At 34.0% G+C, this 20,734-nt stretch overlaps 2 protein-coding genes across 4 annotated transcripts; both read right to left on the reverse strand.

The window, feature by feature from the left end:
• Positions 1-2,780: 2,780 nt before the first annotated feature.
• Positions 2,781-10,869, reverse strand: LOC107605147 (uncharacterized). Its single transcript, XM_016306915.3, has 4 exons — positions 10,435-10,869; positions 9,479-9,575; positions 8,074-8,133; positions 2,781-3,147 (listed from the first exon to the last, which is right to left on the reverse strand). Exons 1-4 carry the CDS (start codon positions 10,695-10,697, stop codon positions 3,061-3,063), a joined length of 507 nt encoding a protein of 168 aa, XP_016162401.1. The 5' UTR covers positions 10,698-10,869; the 3' UTR covers positions 2,781-3,060.
• Positions 10,870-12,426: 1,557 nt separating this feature from the next.
• On the reverse strand, positions 12,427-20,449 carry LOC107605146 (glycosyltransferase BC10). 3 transcript variants are annotated; one of them, XM_016306913.3, is made up of 11 exons: positions 19,838-20,449; positions 18,916-19,390; positions 18,514-18,612; positions 16,289-16,389; positions 16,124-16,195; positions 15,859-15,949; positions 15,099-15,179; positions 14,226-14,288; positions 14,021-14,143; positions 13,091-13,129; positions 12,427-12,969 (listed from the first exon to the last, which is right to left on the reverse strand). In XM_016306913.3, exons 2-11 carry the CDS (start codon positions 19,306-19,308, stop codon positions 12,841-12,843), a joined length of 1,191 nt encoding a protein of 396 aa, XP_016162399.1. In that variant the 5' UTR covers positions 19,309-19,390; positions 19,838-20,449; the 3' UTR covers positions 12,427-12,840. The 3 variants fall into 3 exon arrangements, with proteins under 3 accessions (XP_016162399.1, XP_016162400.1, XP_020960781.1); XM_016306914.3 differs by having other exon boundaries at positions 19,630-20,220; XM_021105122.2 differs by having other exon boundaries at positions 18,916-19,385; positions 19,838-20,187.
• Between the last annotated feature and the right edge of the window lie 285 nt (positions 20,450-20,734).

Here is a 20,734-nt window from a genome sequence, read left to right on the forward strand (position 1 = left end):
ATATAATATACATACATAAAAATAATGAGGGTGAGATATAAATAAATGTAATTTTATGCAAATTTTGTAATATTAAAATTAAGAAATACCACGCAAGAATCATTAGTTATGATGATGATATATGATTGATTTAGAGAGAAAAAACAACAGCAATAACAATAAATATTAAAAAGATATGGAAGGTTAAATCAACAAATAAATTAAATAAATCATATTGAATGCTAATAATGAGAGCAAACAATTAAAATAATAGTAACATCATAAAAAAATATTTCATATCTAAGATATAATAATATATTTTTTATTTAAAATGCATATCAAATGATATATTTAAAGAAAATTTAACTTGGATATGTGTATTCTAGGATAACATTTATTCATATATATATTTGGAATGTAGATTGATTTTTTTTTTAATAAAGATTTTATAAGGATAATATATCTACCAAAATATGGAAAGAAAAAAATTAAATGTATTTTTAGTCTTTATAAATAATATTCCTTTCGTTTATATTATTTGTCTGCAGTTTGTACTTTTACATTTGAGTATTTGAATTTTTTTTTTTTTTTTGTAGAATTATATTTTTTTTTTACTAAAGATTTAGGATTTAGTGCATGTTTGGGCGCTATTATTTTGTTAAAAAAAGATCTTTTTTCAATGAAAAAAGATTTTTTTTTATTTTTTAACGTGTTTGGCAAATTTCTAGTAGTAAAAGTAAAAGCACTAGTAAAATAAAAAAAAGATCTTTTTTGAGAAGCTGTAATTTACATCTTTTTTTAAAAGATCTTTTTTCCTTAAAAAAAAGATGTTTTTCATGTAATAAATAAACAAAAAAGTACTTTTATATTGTTATACCCAAACATAATTGATTGATAAAAAGACCTTTTTACATGAGATATCCAAACATAAAATTACTTTTACTTCTCTATAAGATCTTTAAAAAAAGATAACTCAAAAAAAGATCTTTTTTAAAAAGCTCACCCAAACAAGCCCTTAATCTAAAGCTGAATAAAAAAAAAAAAAAGCAATAATTTTTTGGTTTCTTTTATTATAATGCAGAAATTCTTTTAGAATGATTAGGCGGCCATGACCCATGGCTAAGTCCAAACCTAGTAGTATTAGGTTAATAATAAACTAACCCAAAAAATAATTTACCACAAATATTTTGATAAAACACAACGAATAGTAACTTAAGATAAATGTAAGAGAGTTTGAGTTATTCTAAATCTAACAAACTCAAGTCAATTCGACCCAATGGCATATTTATCGGTTTTGATTTTTTTTTTTCTCCATTAGCTTTAACCCTTGAATTAGCATAGAAGTTATACCACTTTATTTCACCAGACAAAGATAAAGTTGTTAAATAATCAAACTCATTCAAACCCCGCGAATTAAATAGGTTATTGATCCGTTTACTTTTTATCTGTTTTATTTCATTGATTTAAACAAATTTTAATCTTATATTTTTTATAGAAGAGAATGCTAAGGAACTAACTAACACTTTTTTTTTTGAAACAAGAACTTAATACAAACGCCTTTGAGACATAAACCAACATAAAAATATCTATAATAACCACCTAAAATTCTCGAACAAATGCGTATTCCTATGTCATCTTCGGCATTGCCATCAATAACAATAAGAATCGTCGTTCCTCCACTCCTTATAGCTAAGCATAGTCATGTTGATGATGTCTTCAACACGTTTTTCTATATTCTAAAATAATTTCCTATTCCTTTTCAACCAGACATTTTAAATTACCAATAATCGACTAATGTTGACCCAAATGTAAAGCACATAAAGAAAAAAAATTGATCATCGAACATTTCTTTCCCGCAAATGTGTTAGCTCTACAAATTCAACCCATTTTGACATTGTTAAATGGTCCTCGTCTTCTATCAATTTTTCTAATATTGTTATGGCATTATACTTGGGAATTGGGATTTCAAACAAGTCGTAGGTAAATCAAAGGAAAATACTAGTGACAAAATATTTCATCTACATCTTTTACTCCTTACATTCCCCAGTGATAAAGTAACGTTAACTTTATTAATACATTTAGGATTAATTACGAATTTGATATCCAAAAGATTTAGTCACTAATAAAAAAAATTTATGAAAGATGCTAGCAATAAATTAGCTTTTAAATGATTTAAAAATACGACAAAAAAATTAATAAATATTATATTTTTTGTAAGTAATAAAAAAATTTTCATATTTAACAAAGAATTTATCTATTAGATCTAAATTTTTATAATAACATTTGAATAAATATTTAAAAAATACACACAAAAATTCAAAGCAAAATTCAATTTTAAAATTTTTTTTATTTTTCAAAAAAAGTCATTCACAATAATTTTTTTCAAAAAACATTACCAACTTTAAAGTAAAAAAATCTTATTTTTTTAATAATGATTCCAAAAATTTGCATCAAAATTTAATCTTTAAAATCATTTTTAGAATATATATTTAATATCTAGTTCTTTTGTCGTATTTTTAAATCTTTCAATAACTTATTTATCATTCACATTTTTTGTGGTTTGTTTTGTCAATTATGCAAACTTTCGAATACTGTTTTGATAGTTTACTCGTACATTTATAAGTAAATGTATTTGAATATAATGTATGTTTATATCAAAATACAATTTATATAAATGCACCAAAAAAAGTCGAAAATAACTTATCATATCAATATGAAATTCAAGGAGCATGTCAATGGAATCCTTTGATTTGCCAATAGATAGGAGATAGAAATAACAAGAGAGAAAATATAGAAACTTAGAAAGTAGAAACATTAACAATCTTAGCACAAATAATGAAGTATACTAAATACTACTGACAAGATATATTGTAATTTGACCAAAATACAGTCAATGAAACCTCAATGTAATTCAGTTAGTTGACACCAAATTATCTGAGACTCCAAGTTTGGTCATCTCAAAATAACCACAAAAGCAGCTAGTTAACTACAAACTATAGACAGGTTTCAACCATTAAGAATAATACCTATCTAGCGTCATATCAAGGCCATACCAAAAGAAACATTGCTGAACAACTAATGTCAGGTGTTTGATATCTCCTCAGCAATGTCAGAGATAACTTTCTCCATGTCAAGATCCTTCATTGGTTTAAAAGGACGTTTCATGTCCTGAAACAAAAGCATGGTTAACAAATCAAATATGCATTGGTTCGACTGGACAAATAAAAAGAATTTGGGGTCTCTTTTAAGCGGCAAACAACAAATATGCAGTGAATGATACTGATATCATATCATTTTTCATTCCGGATGGCGGCTACCGACAGGGGAAACGAAAACTAATGTTCTGTATATAACAAGGGGAACAGAACAGAGTCAGCGAAACAGGGGTAGGGGAAAGTTGGAAAAGGAAAACCACCTGGAGTGGAGGACGACGAGGCCAACCGCCAGCAATAGCAATGCTGCAGAGATGTATTTAGAGTATTGCCAGAAAACTAGAATCCAGATACTTGACATGACGTTTGTTTAATAAGACGCACATTTCAGAAGGTCTTGCTGACACACATACACAAAATAAATTTATTTAATGTTTTGTTAGATAGTAGGACACAGCTATTAGATATGAGACACATTTTTAATACAATTCTTTCCCTTCAAAAGTTTTGAAATTTGACTTTCTACTCTCATCACTTTGATCACCAACAACTTCCTCGTTAGAGATAAAATTAGTATTTGATGACAAATGTGTTCATATTTCCTTATTAGTGTGTTAACAGTCAAACAGACTACAAGTATTTATGTGCATCTGTGTCTATGTGCATATAGCATTTGGTTGCTAACACACATCCTCTGATTAGTTTGATGAGACACAAATTTGATGGACATGGGAGGACACAGATGGACAAGACAAAGACATGGACACAAGAAATAGACACAAGACACTAATTTTTTTTTCTTTTTGTCCTTGAATAATTTCTAAATTTCAATTTTAACCCTAAATCCTAATAATGTTTCTTCCTCTCTCTCTCTCCCCCTCCCTCTTCCCTCCTCCATCTTCTTCTACCACTCCCCTCTTCCCTCAATCACTCCCCCCTCTACCACCGCTGATGCCGCCAGTTTTTGCCACTCGTCTCTATCACCCACCACTGCAACCGTCGCAATGCCATCGTAGAGTCGTCGTCGTGCACCCCTCGCGGCCCAACAACTCACAGCGCCGTCGTCATCCACCCCTTACGACCCAACATCTCGCAACGCCCACCCCTCGCGACATAGGAACACTCATAGCCCCTTGCCTACTCACCTTCCTCCGTTTCGTAACTACCATCGCTTCCAACAACTCACAGCCGTCATTGCCTTCCTCTATCCTTCTATTGCCGTCACCCCCATCTCTCATTCTTTCGATTTTTTTTTTAAATTTTAGTTGATTGTTATTATGATTACTGCCTTTCCCTCTCTGTCATTTTTTTTAAGAAATTTATCAAGATTTTTTGTTAACTATAGATGATGATGATGAATTTGATAGTCGTAGTGATGATGGTTGTAGATGATGGGGGTGGTAGTGGTGTTACCGATGGAGGATAAATTTAGTATTTTGATATGAATGTAAATTTAGTGTCTTGTGTATATTGTTACCAAATATGTGTATGTTTATGTTTATATCTATGTGTTGCTATGTCTTTGTGTCTCTGTCCACTGCATTGTGTCTATTGTTACCAAACGGGCCTGTGTCCGTGTCTTCATTGTTTTGATACAGAAAACACAACCTTAGGAATTATTTGGTCAGTGTCGATGTCCAATTGAGAAATGGACATGGTATCACGCATTTACTATTTATTTGATAAGACACAAATTTTTAATGGACACAGTGACATACAAATGTACACATTAGTATCTCGAATAAATTATCATTTGTACCTATAAAAGATACAGATGCTGACAAATGTATCCATATAATAAAAACGACAATTATAACCACAGAAGATGGCTTCCGTGTACCAAGAGTACCCGGACGTTGGTTACACAATTGGTCCCTTAGGGTATTCTTGGCACACGGAAACTATCTTCCGTGGGTACAATTGTCGTTTTATTCTTATATGGATACATTTGTCCGCATTTGTATCTTTTATAGATACAAATGGTAATTTATTCTTAGTATCTCTCCTTTAAGTTGAAACAAATTTTAGACATGGACATGGATTTTTTTTGACACTTTTGCCCTTGTACGTTTTATTCTTATATGGATACATTTGTCCGCATTTGTATCTTTCATGAATACAAATGGTAATTTATTCTTAGTATCTCTCCTTTAAGTTGAAACAAATTTTAGACATGGACATGGATTTTTTTGACACTTTTGCCCTTGTATTTTCTTATTTCCAATTTTACCCTTTAACATTCAACCCTAATCCACCTCTTTTCTCCTCCTTCCTTCCTTCCTCTCACCCTCGTCTACTCCTCCTTGCCCTCACCCAAATTTGCCACCTCTCCTCTTCGTCCCTCCCTACTACTTGTCATAGCCCGTCAACCTCTCCGTCGCCTTTGTCTTCATGTTCCTCCACATTTTTTTTCCTACTCTAGTCGCTCTCTTCCTTATTCCCTCTACCAACTCTCCCTCCTCTACTAGAATCCGTCTGTCACATGGGTTACACGGCATTTGTGTCACGCTTGGATATGCTTCGTTTTAGTTGTCTCCACTACCCACCACGGCCAAATCTCCTCCAGTTGCCCTTTTCCTTATTAGTGTCTTGACAATCAAACAGACTACAAGTATTCATGTGCATATGTGTCTGTGCATATAGGCAGCGTTTGGTTGCTGTCCATGTCTTAGAGACATGGACAGAAGACATGAACAGACATGGACACGGTAACACACGTCCTCTGTTTGGTTTGGTGAGACACAAATTTGATGAACACGGGAGGACACAAATGGACATAAATACATAAAATTTGTGTACCACCTTTAATTTGAGACACTAAGACATAAACACAAGACACTATTTTTTTTCTTTTAATCCTTGAATAATTTTTAAATTTCAATTTTAACCCAAAACTCTAATAATGTTTCTTCCTCTCTCTCTCCCTCCCTCTTCCCTCCTCCATTTTCTTCTGCCACTCCCCTCTGCCACTGCCGCTACCGCCACTCTTTGCCATTGATCTAGATCTGTCGCCCACCATTGCAACAGTCGCCATGCATCTCTCACGAAACAACAAAAACACAGCACTGCCGCCATCCAACCCTCACAAGATAGCAAGTTGTTGCGTCGTTGCAAAGCGGTCGTTGTCCACCCCTCACGGCCCAGCAACTCACAGCGCCCCTCGCGACATAGGAACACTCACATCCACGTGCCTACTTGCCTTCCTCCGTTTTGCAACTGTCATAGCCTTCAAGCAACTCACAGCCACCATTGCCTTTCTCTAACCTTATATTGCCAGTCGCCCCAATCTCTCTCATTCTCTTTATTTTTTTAAATTTTGGTGGATTGTTACTATGATTACTACCTTTGCCTCTCTGTCATTTTGTTTTTTGAGATAGATAAATGGTTATTGTCAAGAAATTTATCAAGGTCTTTTTGTTAATTATAGATGATGATGATGATGATTACGATGATAATGAATCTAATAGTGGTAGTGACGATGGTTGTAGATGTTGATGGTGGTGGTGGTAGTGATGTTACTGATGAAGGTAAATTTGATATTTTGATATGAATATAAATTTAGGGTATTGTTGTGTATATTGTTACCAAACACAACATTTGTGTATGTTTATGTTTATATGTTGTTATGTCTTTGTGTCTATTGTTACCAAATGCATTCACTATTTATTTGATAAGACACAAATGCACATATTAGTAGTATCTCTCTTTTAAGTTGAAACACAAATTTTAGACATGGACATGGACTTTTTTTTACACTTTTACCCTTATCTTTTCCCATTCCCAATTTTACCCTTTAACTTTCAACCCTAATCCACATCTTTTCTCCTCCTTCCTTCCTTCCTCTCACCCTTGTCTACTCATCCTTGCCCTCATCCAAATTTGCCACCTCTCCTCCTCCCTCCCTACCACTTGTCACAGCCTGTCAACCTCCCCTCCTCCCTCTTCCCACCTTGCCTCTCTTAGCAATCTGCATCATGCCCCCTCTTCTGACTTGATCATCCTCCTCGTCGCCTTTGTCTTCATGTTCCTCTGCATTTCCCTCTTCCTTATTCTCTCTACCAACTCTTCCTCCTACATGTTCAGCACATCAAGATCTGCTCTGTCTTTATCATGCGGGTTACATGGCATCTGGGTCACGCTTGGATCTGCTTCGTTTTAGTTGTCTCCACTACCCACCACTGCCAGATCTGATCTCCTCCAGTTGCCCTTTTCCTCTGCTGTGACCACATTACTCCCCATATCTTTCTCTCAAACATCTTGTTATTGTTGTTTATTATCTAATTAAACAAATTGCATTTTGTATTGATAATCATTGTTGTTTTGTTTTAATTGAACATGATTGAATAAGAGTGATAGAGAATGGTGATTTGAGATGAGATTGTGGAGGTAGTGATGGTGGGTGTTAGTCTTTTTGAATATTTGTGTGCCGTGTTTAATTAGTTTTGCCAAAACAATACACACACACAAATATCGTGTCTATGTTTCATGGTATAAATCAAATAAAGCCTTACTAACGTTAGATTTTAGGGTTTTCTAAATGACAAAAAACCCTCAAATGCTAAAAGAAATTCCACCCAACACCACCATTCACGTTGTGGACTGCCATGACGTTGCCATCATTGCGGCCATTATTTCCGCAACACAACGTTACCCATATGGCGACAGCCTCAGATTCCACCATGCCATGTACAAATGATATTCGGTAAACAATTGATATTGAATCATGCTATACGAACACTTTTCATTCAAATGGAAATTTGTTTGATAGTTATTAGTTATTCGATTCCAAAACATGCCACTTTCAAAATTTAGTATTTGGAAGTGAGTTGTATCTACATACATTGAGTTACAAATGTATCAAATTTGAAAATGGCATATTTTGGAGTGAAAAGTGTAACAATTTAACATGATAACTTGCAATTATTCAAGGTTAAGAAATTACCAAGAGGCTAATGAACTTCTTGCCCCCTTCTTCCCGTATCTCAAAGCAACCTCGTCTTGGCTGTGCATAACAATCAAAAAAAGCATCAGAGTTGGACCAATAGCCCTCTTTTCGAGTGTAATGAGAGAGGGTAAAAAAGAGCAGTGTCAAGAGGGCCAATATGTAAAAAATTCTTATTAAATGTGAGAGATTACACTCCAACCAAATACACCAACTCATAAATAGCACATTACTCCGAGGCATCTTCCTTTTTTTTCCTAGCAAAACTTGCCAAATAGGAATGCACACCCAACACTCACCAACAATACCAAAATGATCCATAAAAGGTCAGCCAAAGAACAAGTTAAGAATATCTATAGGATAAGTCCTAAAGTTATCTCTAACGTTTAAATCGTCCTATTTAAATCCGTAACGTTTTAAAATCGTCTCGATGTTGCTATGCCGTCAGTGATCTGTTAACAGAATTGACTGTAGGACAACATTGAAACAATTTTGAAATGTTAAGAACCTAAATAGAACGAAAACGTTGGGGACAAAAACTATATATTACTCTTATAAGAATTACCAAATCAAGTAAAATTTTAAATTCGTAATCAATTCATTCCATTAAAATTCACTTTCATTTTACTTGATTTGATCATTCTTTTAAGAATAATATATCGTTTTTGTCCCTAACGTTTTTGTTCTATTTAAGTCTCTAACATTTTAAATCGTCTCAGTGTTGTCCTACCATCAACTCTGTTAATAGATCACTAATAACAGGACAACATTGAGACAATTTTGAAAATTAGGACTTAAATAGAACGATTTAGATGTTAGGGACAATTTCGGAACCTATCCCAAACGTTGGGGACAAAAATGAAACTTTACTTTAACACAAAATTAGTAAATAGCCTAATTTGGACTTCAGATCTGCAACAGGTCATTTGTATTAATTTGGTTAAGCATCGAAGAGAGAGTCGTACCATCAAATAGATGTACCAACATATAATTAGGTTGTTAGACTCAAAGAAACATAAGAACTGAAAATGGGATTTTCTAACAAACACCCCAGAGGAGTCAAGAGACCACAATAATTTATCCGAGTTGGAATACAAAACAAATCAACAAAATCTTGTGAAAGACTAAAACTCAATGATTTCCACTAGAAGTTTTAAAATGATCCTAAACTGTGTATGCACAATGAAGAATAAGTTTACTAACTCAATTTGAATCATGAAACATTTCAAGGCAAGTCAGGCAATGACCTTCGTATATTAATAAGGTACTGTCCTCTTTTATTAAAAAACAACGACAGACAATACTTCATTTCCATATAAAATATAGATCTCATGATGATAAATGGTTTATAAAACTTCCTAAGCTTCATGAAACAATAATGCAATCACCATTACTCTCTAGATACCTTTTCAGGGTTCAGTATCACAGTGATTCCAGAAGATCTCTTCTCCAAACCTTCTTTCACCAAATTTGCTCTTGTCTTGAATGAGTTGCATTGCTTGCTATATCAAAGAAAAAAAAATCAGTTAAAATAAATATATGGCACAAAAACTAATTTCCTTAAATTAAAGAGTTTAAAATTTGAAGGAAATAGAACATGATTCAAATATAAGAGGGGGTGGCAAGGAACCAGCTTTTTTATATATCTTATAAAACTGATTATTTCATATTTCATCAATTTTCTGTAGACTTAACTCTTGCAGGGGAAAAAAATGTCTAACTCCTTTATTAATCTTCTAACTTAGTAAATATATAACTTCAGTTCCTCCCATTTCATTCGACCAATATAAACCCATCCGAACATACAAGTTATCACAAAATCATAGAACTTGAATATCAAGAACACAATCTTACTAGGAAACTCAAGGGCATGTTTGTTGATCAGGATTTTGGCTCAAAAGGGAGGGAAAGAGTAAAATGGACTCCAACTTTTACTCTTCAAGTCATTCCCTTCCTTTCCTTTCTCCTTAAGAACATTAATAACTCACAAACATACCCTCAAAGTTCAAGTCAAACCCTTGAAACTTGAAAGGCTTTCCCTTTCTTCACTTCTCCTCAAAGTAATTGGTACTCTCTTCAAGATAATAACATTGTTCAAGGTGTGTTTGTGCATTGAATTTTTGGAAAGACAAAAAAGAGCTTGAAATTTTAAATAAACACTTTACTCTTCAAGCATTTCCCTCCCTTCCTTTCCGCACAAAACTTCAACTCACAAAGATACCCTAAGGGCAAAAAAATTACTTTTGTGGGGAAAAAAAAAACTTGAAACCCTTATTTTAACCTAATCTCAATGAAAAGAAGTTAGTTCATGCCTCAAACAAAAACACAAGTTAAGAGCAAAAGAGGGGAAAGAAATAATACCAATGCTCAATAACGATTGTCTTTCTAGAAGGTTCTACAACAGTCCCTTTATCAGTAACAGGAGCACCACCATTAACTTCGGCTACTACTTCCTCCTTCTTCTGCTTCTTCCCCTTCGGCTTCTTCGTCTCCTTCTTCTTCTCCGGCACCTCTACAACAGGTGCGGTTTTCAATCCAGCGGCGGCGAGTTTCGCCGACGACCGAGTTACCCTCCCCGTCGCCTCCACTGGTGGTTGCTCAGCCTTACGCTTGCTAGGTGCCATTGCTGAGAAGATGAAAAGATTTTTATTTATTTATTTAGTTTCTCTTCACTTCTTCTTTGACAAGAAAAAGGAGAAAGGGAAGACCGAACCCCTTACCGAGTCTCTCACTATATGTATAATGAATGAACGCATTCGTTCATTGTTTTAATTAACGTTGAAAAATGTTTCCCCCGCAAAACAAAAGATAAAATGTGGGTTTTGACTGTCTCTATTTACATAACACACAATTCAAAAAAATTTGAATTTTGACTGAGCTACCGAAATAATAAATTATTCTTATAAATCGGAAAAATTTTAAATGTACCGGGAATACTGGTGTTTCAGTTATTTTAACCGTTAATTTTAATTAATATATATTATATATATTTTTTATAATTCAGATCAACGGTTAAAATAATTGAAACACCGGTATTTTCGGTACTCTTAAAACTCTTTTTTATAAATCAAGATCATTTATATAAAATAAAATAACAATTTGGTTTCTCAAAATTTTAACTTTGACTAATTAGTCTCTTAAAGACAAAAAATATATTAATTATGTCTTTTATAATAACAAATAGTAAATACATAATGACCTTGTATTGATAGATTGTCAAAACGAAATAGAATTATTCCTTCGCTGTTTTTTGCGGGGACTTCTTCGAATGGAAATTCGATTGTGGGAAATTTTTTCTGCGGAGATGGAAATGGGGGATAAAATTCTCCCGAGGCAAGCATGGGACCCGAGCAAGGATTCCCACTAATCTCTGAAATTCATAAATTTACTGTTTAATGGTTTATTTCTCATATATGTGTTTTAGTCATTTCACACACACACATATATATATATATATAGAGAGAGAAACCAAAACTCCTAATCCTTATTTGCATAACCCTTCTTTAATTCAGAGATTCCTAACGCTGTCCATACTCCATCCAACTCCCTTCTCACCGCATCGTCACACCTCACGGTGCCATCACCCTCATTGCATCGTGCTCTCTATTTGCGACGTCCCTTTCTGTAACTATGTCGTCGTGTCCAGTTTGTCGCGTCTCCCACCTCGTTACTGCTCTGTCTTCTGACTCGTCGTTGCGTCCCCCACTACGTCATTTTGAAAGAAGTCATCATCTTGTCATTTAAACCTTTTGTATAAAATCTTGCTAATTTTGTATAAGATGAATACTTTCATATGGAAATTAATAATTAGTTAAAACTATCAGGTAAATGGAGAATAGAGTCCTCGCGAAAAATCGGGCCTTTTAGAGAATGAAGATGCGGAATAATATTTCCCCACGACGAAAAACGAGAACGGAAACGGAGAGAAAATTTGGGGCAGGAATGGGGAGCAGAGAAATATCCCCCGCTCCCGCCCTGTTGACATCCCTAGCTGCTGGCATATGAACATAAAAACAATGTTATTTTCAACATTAAAGCATTATCTATCTTTTAACTTTTCAAATAATTATTGTCAATTACTTTTTATTTATCACAAATTTTAACGAAACAGAAAAAATTTTACTTCAAAAATTGTTATTTCATTAACAGTGTTTTATAAACAAACACATCATTGTACGTAGTGATACATAAAAACAGTATTGTTTAGTTTTACACAATAAAATAACGAAAAAACATACCATGTTCACTATTTGCTATCGTAAAAAATGTAATTAGTATTTTTTGTCTTTAGAAACTAATTTGTCAGAAGTAAGAAAAAGTTTAATACTCTACTATATACCATTCACCAAGTAATTTTCAATGCTGAAGGCTTGAATTCCAATGTAATAACAGAAATATGCAATACGTTAGCGTCCAGAGTCAAAAACAACCCCAAAATCATTATCCCTCCCTCTCTAAGTCTCTATCAATGATACAAAAAATTTATCCTTTCAGGGAAATCTATAATGTTCCCAATAATTAAGAAAGAAAATCAAAATAGAGTACAACAGGAATAACAAATCATACAAGAACAGCTCAGCGGTTTTGACAAATCCCAGCAAAGCAAAGATTTTGCATTGAATCAGCTCGTGTGTCTTCCTAAGAATTTTAACCATTCACCTTAGGGCGTGGGCGCTTCTCGAAACCAAATGATGAAGAGGAAGAGCTTGAGGCTGGGGGATCGAATGGTGTTGATTCACCAAAGAATGATGATGATGCACAAATCATTCAGAATAATGTAGAGTTGGAGAAAATCTGTATCAACTTATCCTGAGTTTCTGGGAAAAATTTCCGGGCAAATAAATAACACGGTCGTTTCAAATTGTTCAATATGCAAGGTGTGATCACCACTGATCTCTGCAAACAAGGCATATATGAAAATGAAAACCTTATAAGGATGCATTCAATTCATTAGATACAGAAGCAACATCACAAAATGGAGGACATCTGAACCTAAATTAGAGAAATGAGATAATACCTTTATATCGCTTGTATAATGCGGACTCTGGTCAATGGACTGCAGCAAAGGAAATCATGTCATTAAGTAGAATTGAAGATAATTGTGATTTTCGTAAACAAGTGAAGTAACAAGGAAAATACTAGGAGGTAACACCAAGGGTGCAAATAAAGATTAGGGAGAAGATAAAAATGGAGAAATAATTAATAAACTTTAAACACTGAGATTCTTGGATCGGCTAATATCTGGAGAGAATCTTAAATAGAGTGAAATTCTGAAACATAGAATTAACATGTTCTATTATCATTTTCATTTCTCTTTATTCTCCGTAAATCTTCAAAGCTATATTAAGAGATTCATGTGAAAATGTCTTCTGAGAACCTTAACACAATTGATACATAAAACAAGGGGTCATGCACAAACATCCCACATTAACAGGATACGGAGAAGGGTCATACCCAAAGGATGTACAGAAATTGCTACATATTGTTTGAAAAAATACAGAAGGAGGAAGGCTGAAAAAACTGATTACAGTTACATAGTCCATTTAGATGGTAAAAGTTAGCTGGTTTATGCGAATTGGTATACCAATTGAACTTAACATTTTGGATAAAGCACCAAAAATACACCGGAATTATTGTCACCAACAAAACTGCCTCCAAATTTTGTTACTGACAAAAATACCCTCAAATAATTTAAAAACGTGCCAAAATACACTCCCATGAACTAAGACATTCTACGCTAACAAAAAGGGTGAGGGCGTTTTTGTCACGTTTTTGAACAATTTAAAGGCATTCTTGTCGATAACAAAATTCAGGGTATTTTTGTCAGGGCCAAAATAATCCAGGTGCATTTTTTGTGGTTTACCCTAAAATTTCATAAGAAATGGAGAACTCAGGCTTTCAGTAGAGCATATTAGCATAAAAAATAAGGGTAAGGTTGGTAACATACTGCTATTTTTCTAATGAGTTGATGACTAATATCCCGAGCCTTGAATGACCTTGGATGCCATTTTCTTTCAGACCAATCAACATAGGTCACTGACCAATTTGCAATTCCACCCGGATCACGCATCTGAACATGTCCGTCAAGTCAGCGGGGAGAAAGAAAAATGGCTGTTATTGCAAGTTAAAAGATAAGAGATTGGTGGACTAACACTAAAAAAGGTTGGCAAGTAGTGTTCATCGGCGTAGCAGTTCTTTCCTCCCTCCATGTTTGGCTAGGAAATTGAAACATGAATAGTATAATTTTGTCAGTACTTATAAGATTCTTCCAACAAGTAACAACGTCTAGACATGGCTAAAAATCCCACATAAAAGATAATAAGTCTGCAAAGAGTGAAAGAAACAAAAAAAATATTGAGTGGTGCTTGAGACTTGCTGACTTGGTAGGGGGGGGGGGGGGAAAAAGTAAAAATCAATTGTCACAGTCATATTTTCAGAACATTTCACATATTCAGAAATTTGTAAAACTTCATGCATACTGCAGCAGGTACAGCAAGAAATACACCAGAAAATATAAAACATAACCATCCAACACTTTTAGTACACGATATCAATTTCTTAATAGCAAAAGAAAAGAAAGAACTAAATATACAAGAATAAAATATAAAATATCAGATATAAGCAACTGAGAAAAAAAAGAACCTGGAGCCTATGCTATTGGTAGATTTAAGTGCAGGAAATGTACTATCTTTAAAATGTTGGCATGTTCCATAAGTTTACTCATTGCAGAGTTACAAAATGTTATATCTCACTTTAGCATGACAAGTGAGGTGTTTTATTTTTTTATTTTTTATTTTTAACCAAAAAGTCAAAGAAAATGGACAAAGCAATAACTTTAATAAAAACAGTGGATCAACGTAGTCCCGAAATACACTACATCTCTTATTTCATTCCCAAAAAATATGTATACTGGCTCTAACATTCTTAACAAAGGTGCTACTGTGAAAGGAACAATATAATATGGATAATAAACTCAATCCAGTTGGTAAATGCAAAAGCATGAATGACTCTTAGTAACATAGTACCCTGCAATGATGCTTGAATTTTGTAAAGTAGAGACTGTCTGCCATAACTATTATAGCATGTTGCCGCTTCATTGAGAACCACTGCATTACAAACAAGATCCAAATCAGATGCATGTCAGAAAGATTCTATTGATTTCCTACAACTCTATAATTGTAACATAACAAGTAATCTTTTATCCAAATCTAGGATATAACGGATGCATCTACATTTTAGATGGTGATGAATTGTTAAAAACTAAAATTAGACTACCACATAGAATTCTCACAAACTAAGAATGAAATTCCACCATCTAAAATAAATGCAAGACAACAAATCTCAACAACTATCACTTATCAGGCATTCATTAAACAGATAATGTATCTCAAGGAAAAGCATTTGGAATATTGATGAAAGAGATGAGCTAGTGTTTTTCCAGTTTTCACAATCAATTCCACTCCATGCAAGATAGCATGATAGTATAGGAATAGAATTCAATGAATGGGAAGTAATTGGACTGATCAAGGACATTTGTGATGCAATGAAGCGGAAAAGGACCTTTTTACAACTGAAATTGAAATTGATGTTATTCCATATGGCAGTGAGAATGGAATGGAGAAAATAAGTCATAGGAGTAACCAACCACTCCTTTCAAGAAATTACTCATACCCCTATCTAAGCAAAAGAGATAATAAAAGGGAAGTGACCTTGATGAAACACTGCAAATGAGTAGATGCTTAAATTTTCTAGCAAGTTTGGCATCAACATTGACATGAATTATACCTGTGAACCCTTCCGGAAATCTTTCATTTCAACTTCTGGCAACATACGCTCTATATACCTGCCATTTCCATGAGGACCAGCATCCACATAGCTTTTTTTTTTCAGGGAAAAAAAAAAGAAGAAAGAGAAGTTGAGTAGGGGAAAACAGACAAATATTAGTTCAATTTTCATCCAAAAATCTGCATCAAACAATTTTGTTAAATGAAAGGAAAATTATCTAGGATTTCATCAACCAATTTGTAAAAGGTTCATTTATAATTCTTACCAGTCAACAAAGCTGACATTTGTTAATAACAAGTAGTTGTACATGAAGTCAAACTTGCGCACGGGTATACAACTGAAAGAAAATTTTAAGACATAGTTGCCAAAGATTAAATCCAGCAAATCAAACATGTCTAAACTGGATAAAGAACCGGGTTGAAAAAAATACCTATCAGATAGCAAGACAAAATGTTGGTTGTCGGGATCTAAGAGTGCATTCGCCAACAGCCTTCGTTCTGCTTCAACCATGGAAAATTTTCCCCAACCTACCTGAACAAAATTGAAACTGAGTTGCCATGACTTATGTAAAATGGTTGCATTTTAAGTACCAGGTGTTTAGTGCTCAAAAACGAAAGTATAATATCCACCAAGCCTTGTCCTACTAGGTATATTCAGCTACATAAATAAAATGTCTTGGTGTCCGATTATAAAACATATCCATAAACAAATAATTAAAATCTAAATCCTTTTAATTGTTTCGCTTGTAGTTATTTGTCTCTATAACATTCTCATCTCTACAACATTGAGTTTATTATCTTGTTGCCTTTTTCACCACCCAACATTAGGTCCTGTAAAATATATGTCCTATACAGTAAAATCTTCCTTGATGTTATGATACTTTCCTATAATAAATAAGACTAGAAAAATTTTTTTCCTTTATCCACTTAGCTTAGATCCTTTGATTTCCCATCATTTTGTATATGGAATAAAACCACTTGACTTGAGGTGGGATCTCTATTTTAGTATCTAACAAAGAATTAGTATCATCTTGCCAAAATTACACCCAATATACTCTGCCTTACTTATAGTAAATCAATATCATGTGCTACTACGCTTACTTGGTATACAAGAATGATGCTCAAATTTGTAGTTTGGATTACACTGACAACTTGTTCCTATTGCAAAGATTGCTTCTGTTTGTCTTCTCTCTACAGCTGCCATGTGTCATTGGCCCCTCTATCATATTGATATCAATAATGCCTTTTGATATGGTGAACTTGTATATGGAGGCATCCCTCGTTGTATCACTAAGGGGAGGGTGGATTAGTATGTCATTTTTTACGGCCACTTTCTAGTTTAAAACACTCAGTAGTTTATCAGTTTTATTACTTTATATGGAAACGAGTCTATTTTGTTTCAATTTTGTTTAATTCTTGTGGGCTTAGATTTGATTCTTTTATTTATTCACTTTTGGTATTATCAATGCCTCTAAATCACTGAACATCATCTGGTTTACTAAACAATCTACTTGGAACTGAGAGGGTGAGAGACAAAAAGGGTATCAGTAGTAATCAAACCAGTAGCCTAGTACCAGTGAAATTTGAGAGATGTTATGTGTACCTTAGCCTATCTTTAAGGGGTTCCCTCAAGCTTAATGACTTTTTGGTTGTTAACTATGAAAAGTTATACTTTTGTCGAAGAAGGGACACTTACATACTAATTAGGGTAATCCCTAACATGATATTGAATGGAAGAACTAGGATATCAGTTTAATTGAATTAATTTGGACTAGAGAAGGACAGCCAAGTCCTGAGTCCTTGCTTGTTTGTGTGAAATTTTCTACTAAGCTTCATACATGGTATTAGTTCTATCCACTACCTACTTCATTGAGTTCAAATGAAATAGACTTATCTAAGAAAAGCAGTAGCTAAAAACTCCCAACTGCTATGGGAATGATATCGGCTTGCTAATCTGCATTACTTATAAGCATGCATGTTTGCAAAAAGCACACACAATTCTATTATAACACAGATCCTATTTTCCCAAGTGTGAGTGCTAATATTGGGTACCTAGAGTAGGCCATCCATTGGTAATGCTCTAGTAATTACAGTTCCTTGTGTAATTATGCTTCAAATAACTTCTTTTCCTTGATGAATTTTGATAAATGATAGACCCAAATAATCTTTTTAGAACATCCATGTAGTTGATCCCACCTAGTAAAACAAAATTTAGCAGTTGTTGCATGCTTTTAGAACAGCCACATCATCTTTTATCAATAAATAAGAAACTTAATAAGTGTGCCACGACCATACTTTCCCTTTTACCAAGGATGTGCCCAAGTTATCCTGCTTTAAGATGCTTCAGTAGCAATAAATTAGTGCAATATGAACATATATAAATCTCGGAATTTTAACCCACACTGTTAACCTATGGAAGTGCTTTGACAGAAAACTTGACCATGTATAAAAAAGGGTAAAAGAATAATGTTAAATCTATGCCATAGTATCCTCAAAGTTCAACCAATTGCTGGAATAATTTTTTAAAATTATATATCATACCATGCATATCATAATGACAAATTCTTACATTGGAACTTGAAAGTTGAAACCATAATATAAAGAAATTGTAATTTATATATTGAAGTCAGGTAGAAGTCAATTGCTAAACCCATACCGGTTCACTATGAATTTCTCTGCCAACAAAATAGGGGCTAACATGTACAGGTTTTTCCCTCGATGCATGTAAATAGACACTGAATTTGCCCTCATGGCCCTGCATTTTTGTTACAAGTAGAGTTCAAATAAATAGGAAGTATACATATCTATAACATGTTCAACGGGAAAGGAACTGAAATGGTTAAATGAAAATAAATCTGTATATCATAAAAAAATGTTAAATCGTCACTCGATCAAATGTACTCATAAATCATAACATCTGGTATATCTTTGAACATCCTTCTAGGGCTCTTAAAATCAGACACAGTCACATAGCATAGTGCTTTAGGAAAATAGCCACCATGGGAAGGCTATTAGGTTGATTTTCCAGTGCAAATTTTGTGGAACAAGACTGCTTTACCTTAAAGAACATGTGCCATAGTTTCTCAAAAGGCAACGATCCTGGAGTCAAAAACAAGAAAGCAACTTTTGGGATCCTGGTCTTGGCAGGGTCAACATTGAGAATCTCATTAATAACAACCCGGGATTCAAGCTCTCGATCAGTTAATTCCCGGGCAACAGCTTTTGGAACCTCAACACGTGTAGTACCACAACCTTGAGAGGAAAAGAAATAGCATGCTGAGTGTTTAGGGGTTTGCGGCGGATAAATATAGGCAGCAACCAGAAAGACGCACACTATGGAGATCAGAACAATAATCCAAGTCGGCCTCCTCAACTGCGGCCGGTTTCTTGATCCAACAACCATGATCAGAAGATTCCTTAAGAACTTCGTCCATGCAAGTTCTTCCTTCATTTAATTTCAATGTAACTCAGCAACTCTCCCATACATCTATGATCTATCAACATTTATATCTCAATGATTCTTTCTTTCTTCCCTGACATTGCAACAAAGAAACAAGCAAAGTCAAATTCATAATAACAAGTATAACTCTTAACTACCAAAAAAAAAGAAGGAAGATCAAATTAAATAAATAAATAAAAACACACACAATGACTTCCAAAAATAGCAACAGGAAAAAAAAGACGGTTATAAGAAGCACCATTCAGATCTTAAAATACTCCAAACAGCAAGATCCGTAAACAGAACAGAGCTAAAGTCAACGCATTAAATTACCCGAATTTTTGCAGTGTTCAATGGAATTTTCAGTAACCAACGTGGGTCCTTAACAATAAACTACAACAATTCCATGTAAATTTCAATTCTCATGTCATATTTGACTATACAGATCTTTGAATCTTTTTCCCCTCTTCACAAATCCAAATATCGGAAATGAAATTGAAACTGAAATCACAAGTTCACAAAAATTGAATAGTATTAGTACCTGTGAATCTGTGATCCAATGCAGAAGTGGATCTAGTACGGGTCCACAGGAAGGACACAGACCAAAGAAGATCGAATAAATAAAATAAAAAAGAAAGAAAGGAAGAAAAAAACACTCGGAAAAAGAATAATAAAAGTTTGTTGGAAAAGAAATAAATAAGGAGAATGAATGAAAGGAAACAAGAGAGAAGAAGACGAAGCAGCGACTAGAAAAAGAAAGTGTGTTTGGGAGATTTTTCAAAGTGGATCGATGATGTCAACACGAGAGAGAGAGAGAGAGAGAGAGAGAGAGAGAGAGAATGTGTGTGTGATGTGCAGTGTAGGTTGGTGGGTCGCTGGATCGATGGCCCTGATTTGTCAAATGAATCTCAAATCTCTGTTACTAAAGAAGTGGAGAGAGAGAGTGGGGAAGGGAGAGAGGAAGATTCCGGTGAAGATGCCACGTCACGCGCCAAGGGACTGGACTATATTATTACGATCCCCTTCATAATTTGAGTTGAGGCTTCTACTATGGAAAATGGCAAATGGAAGCAATGGATGTTGTTATTGTTGTTACTCGTAACTCGTAAGTTGATGCTGTCGCTACCGTATTTTATTGCGTATGTTTCTGCCCTTAGACGTCGTATGTTACTGCCCTTTTCTCTGTATGACTTTTGGTTCCTTTTGTTTTCCCTCCGCAACTTGTTTCAGTTTTCTTTTAAAAAAAAGGGCAATGCAACTCGTTTTTCTTTTTATTTTTTATTTTTTTTTGTCATAATTGCAACTTGCTTCATTTGGGCATTTGGTTCTTGGCTTCAGGCTTTCATGCCTCCTCTAGCTACATCCCCCAATTTCTTTTTATTTTTAATAATTACTTATTATGTCCGGGTAAAAGATTTAAGCATCAATTTTTTGTATT

The sequence above is a fragment of the Arachis ipaensis genome, chromosome B6 (genome assembly GCF_059453495.1).
Source record: "Arachis ipaensis isolate K30076 ecotype BB chromosome B6, ASM5945349v1, whole genome shotgun sequence".
In the NCBI taxonomy this organism is placed as follows: Eukaryota; Viridiplantae; Streptophyta; class Magnoliopsida; order Fabales; family Fabaceae; genus Arachis; species Arachis ipaensis.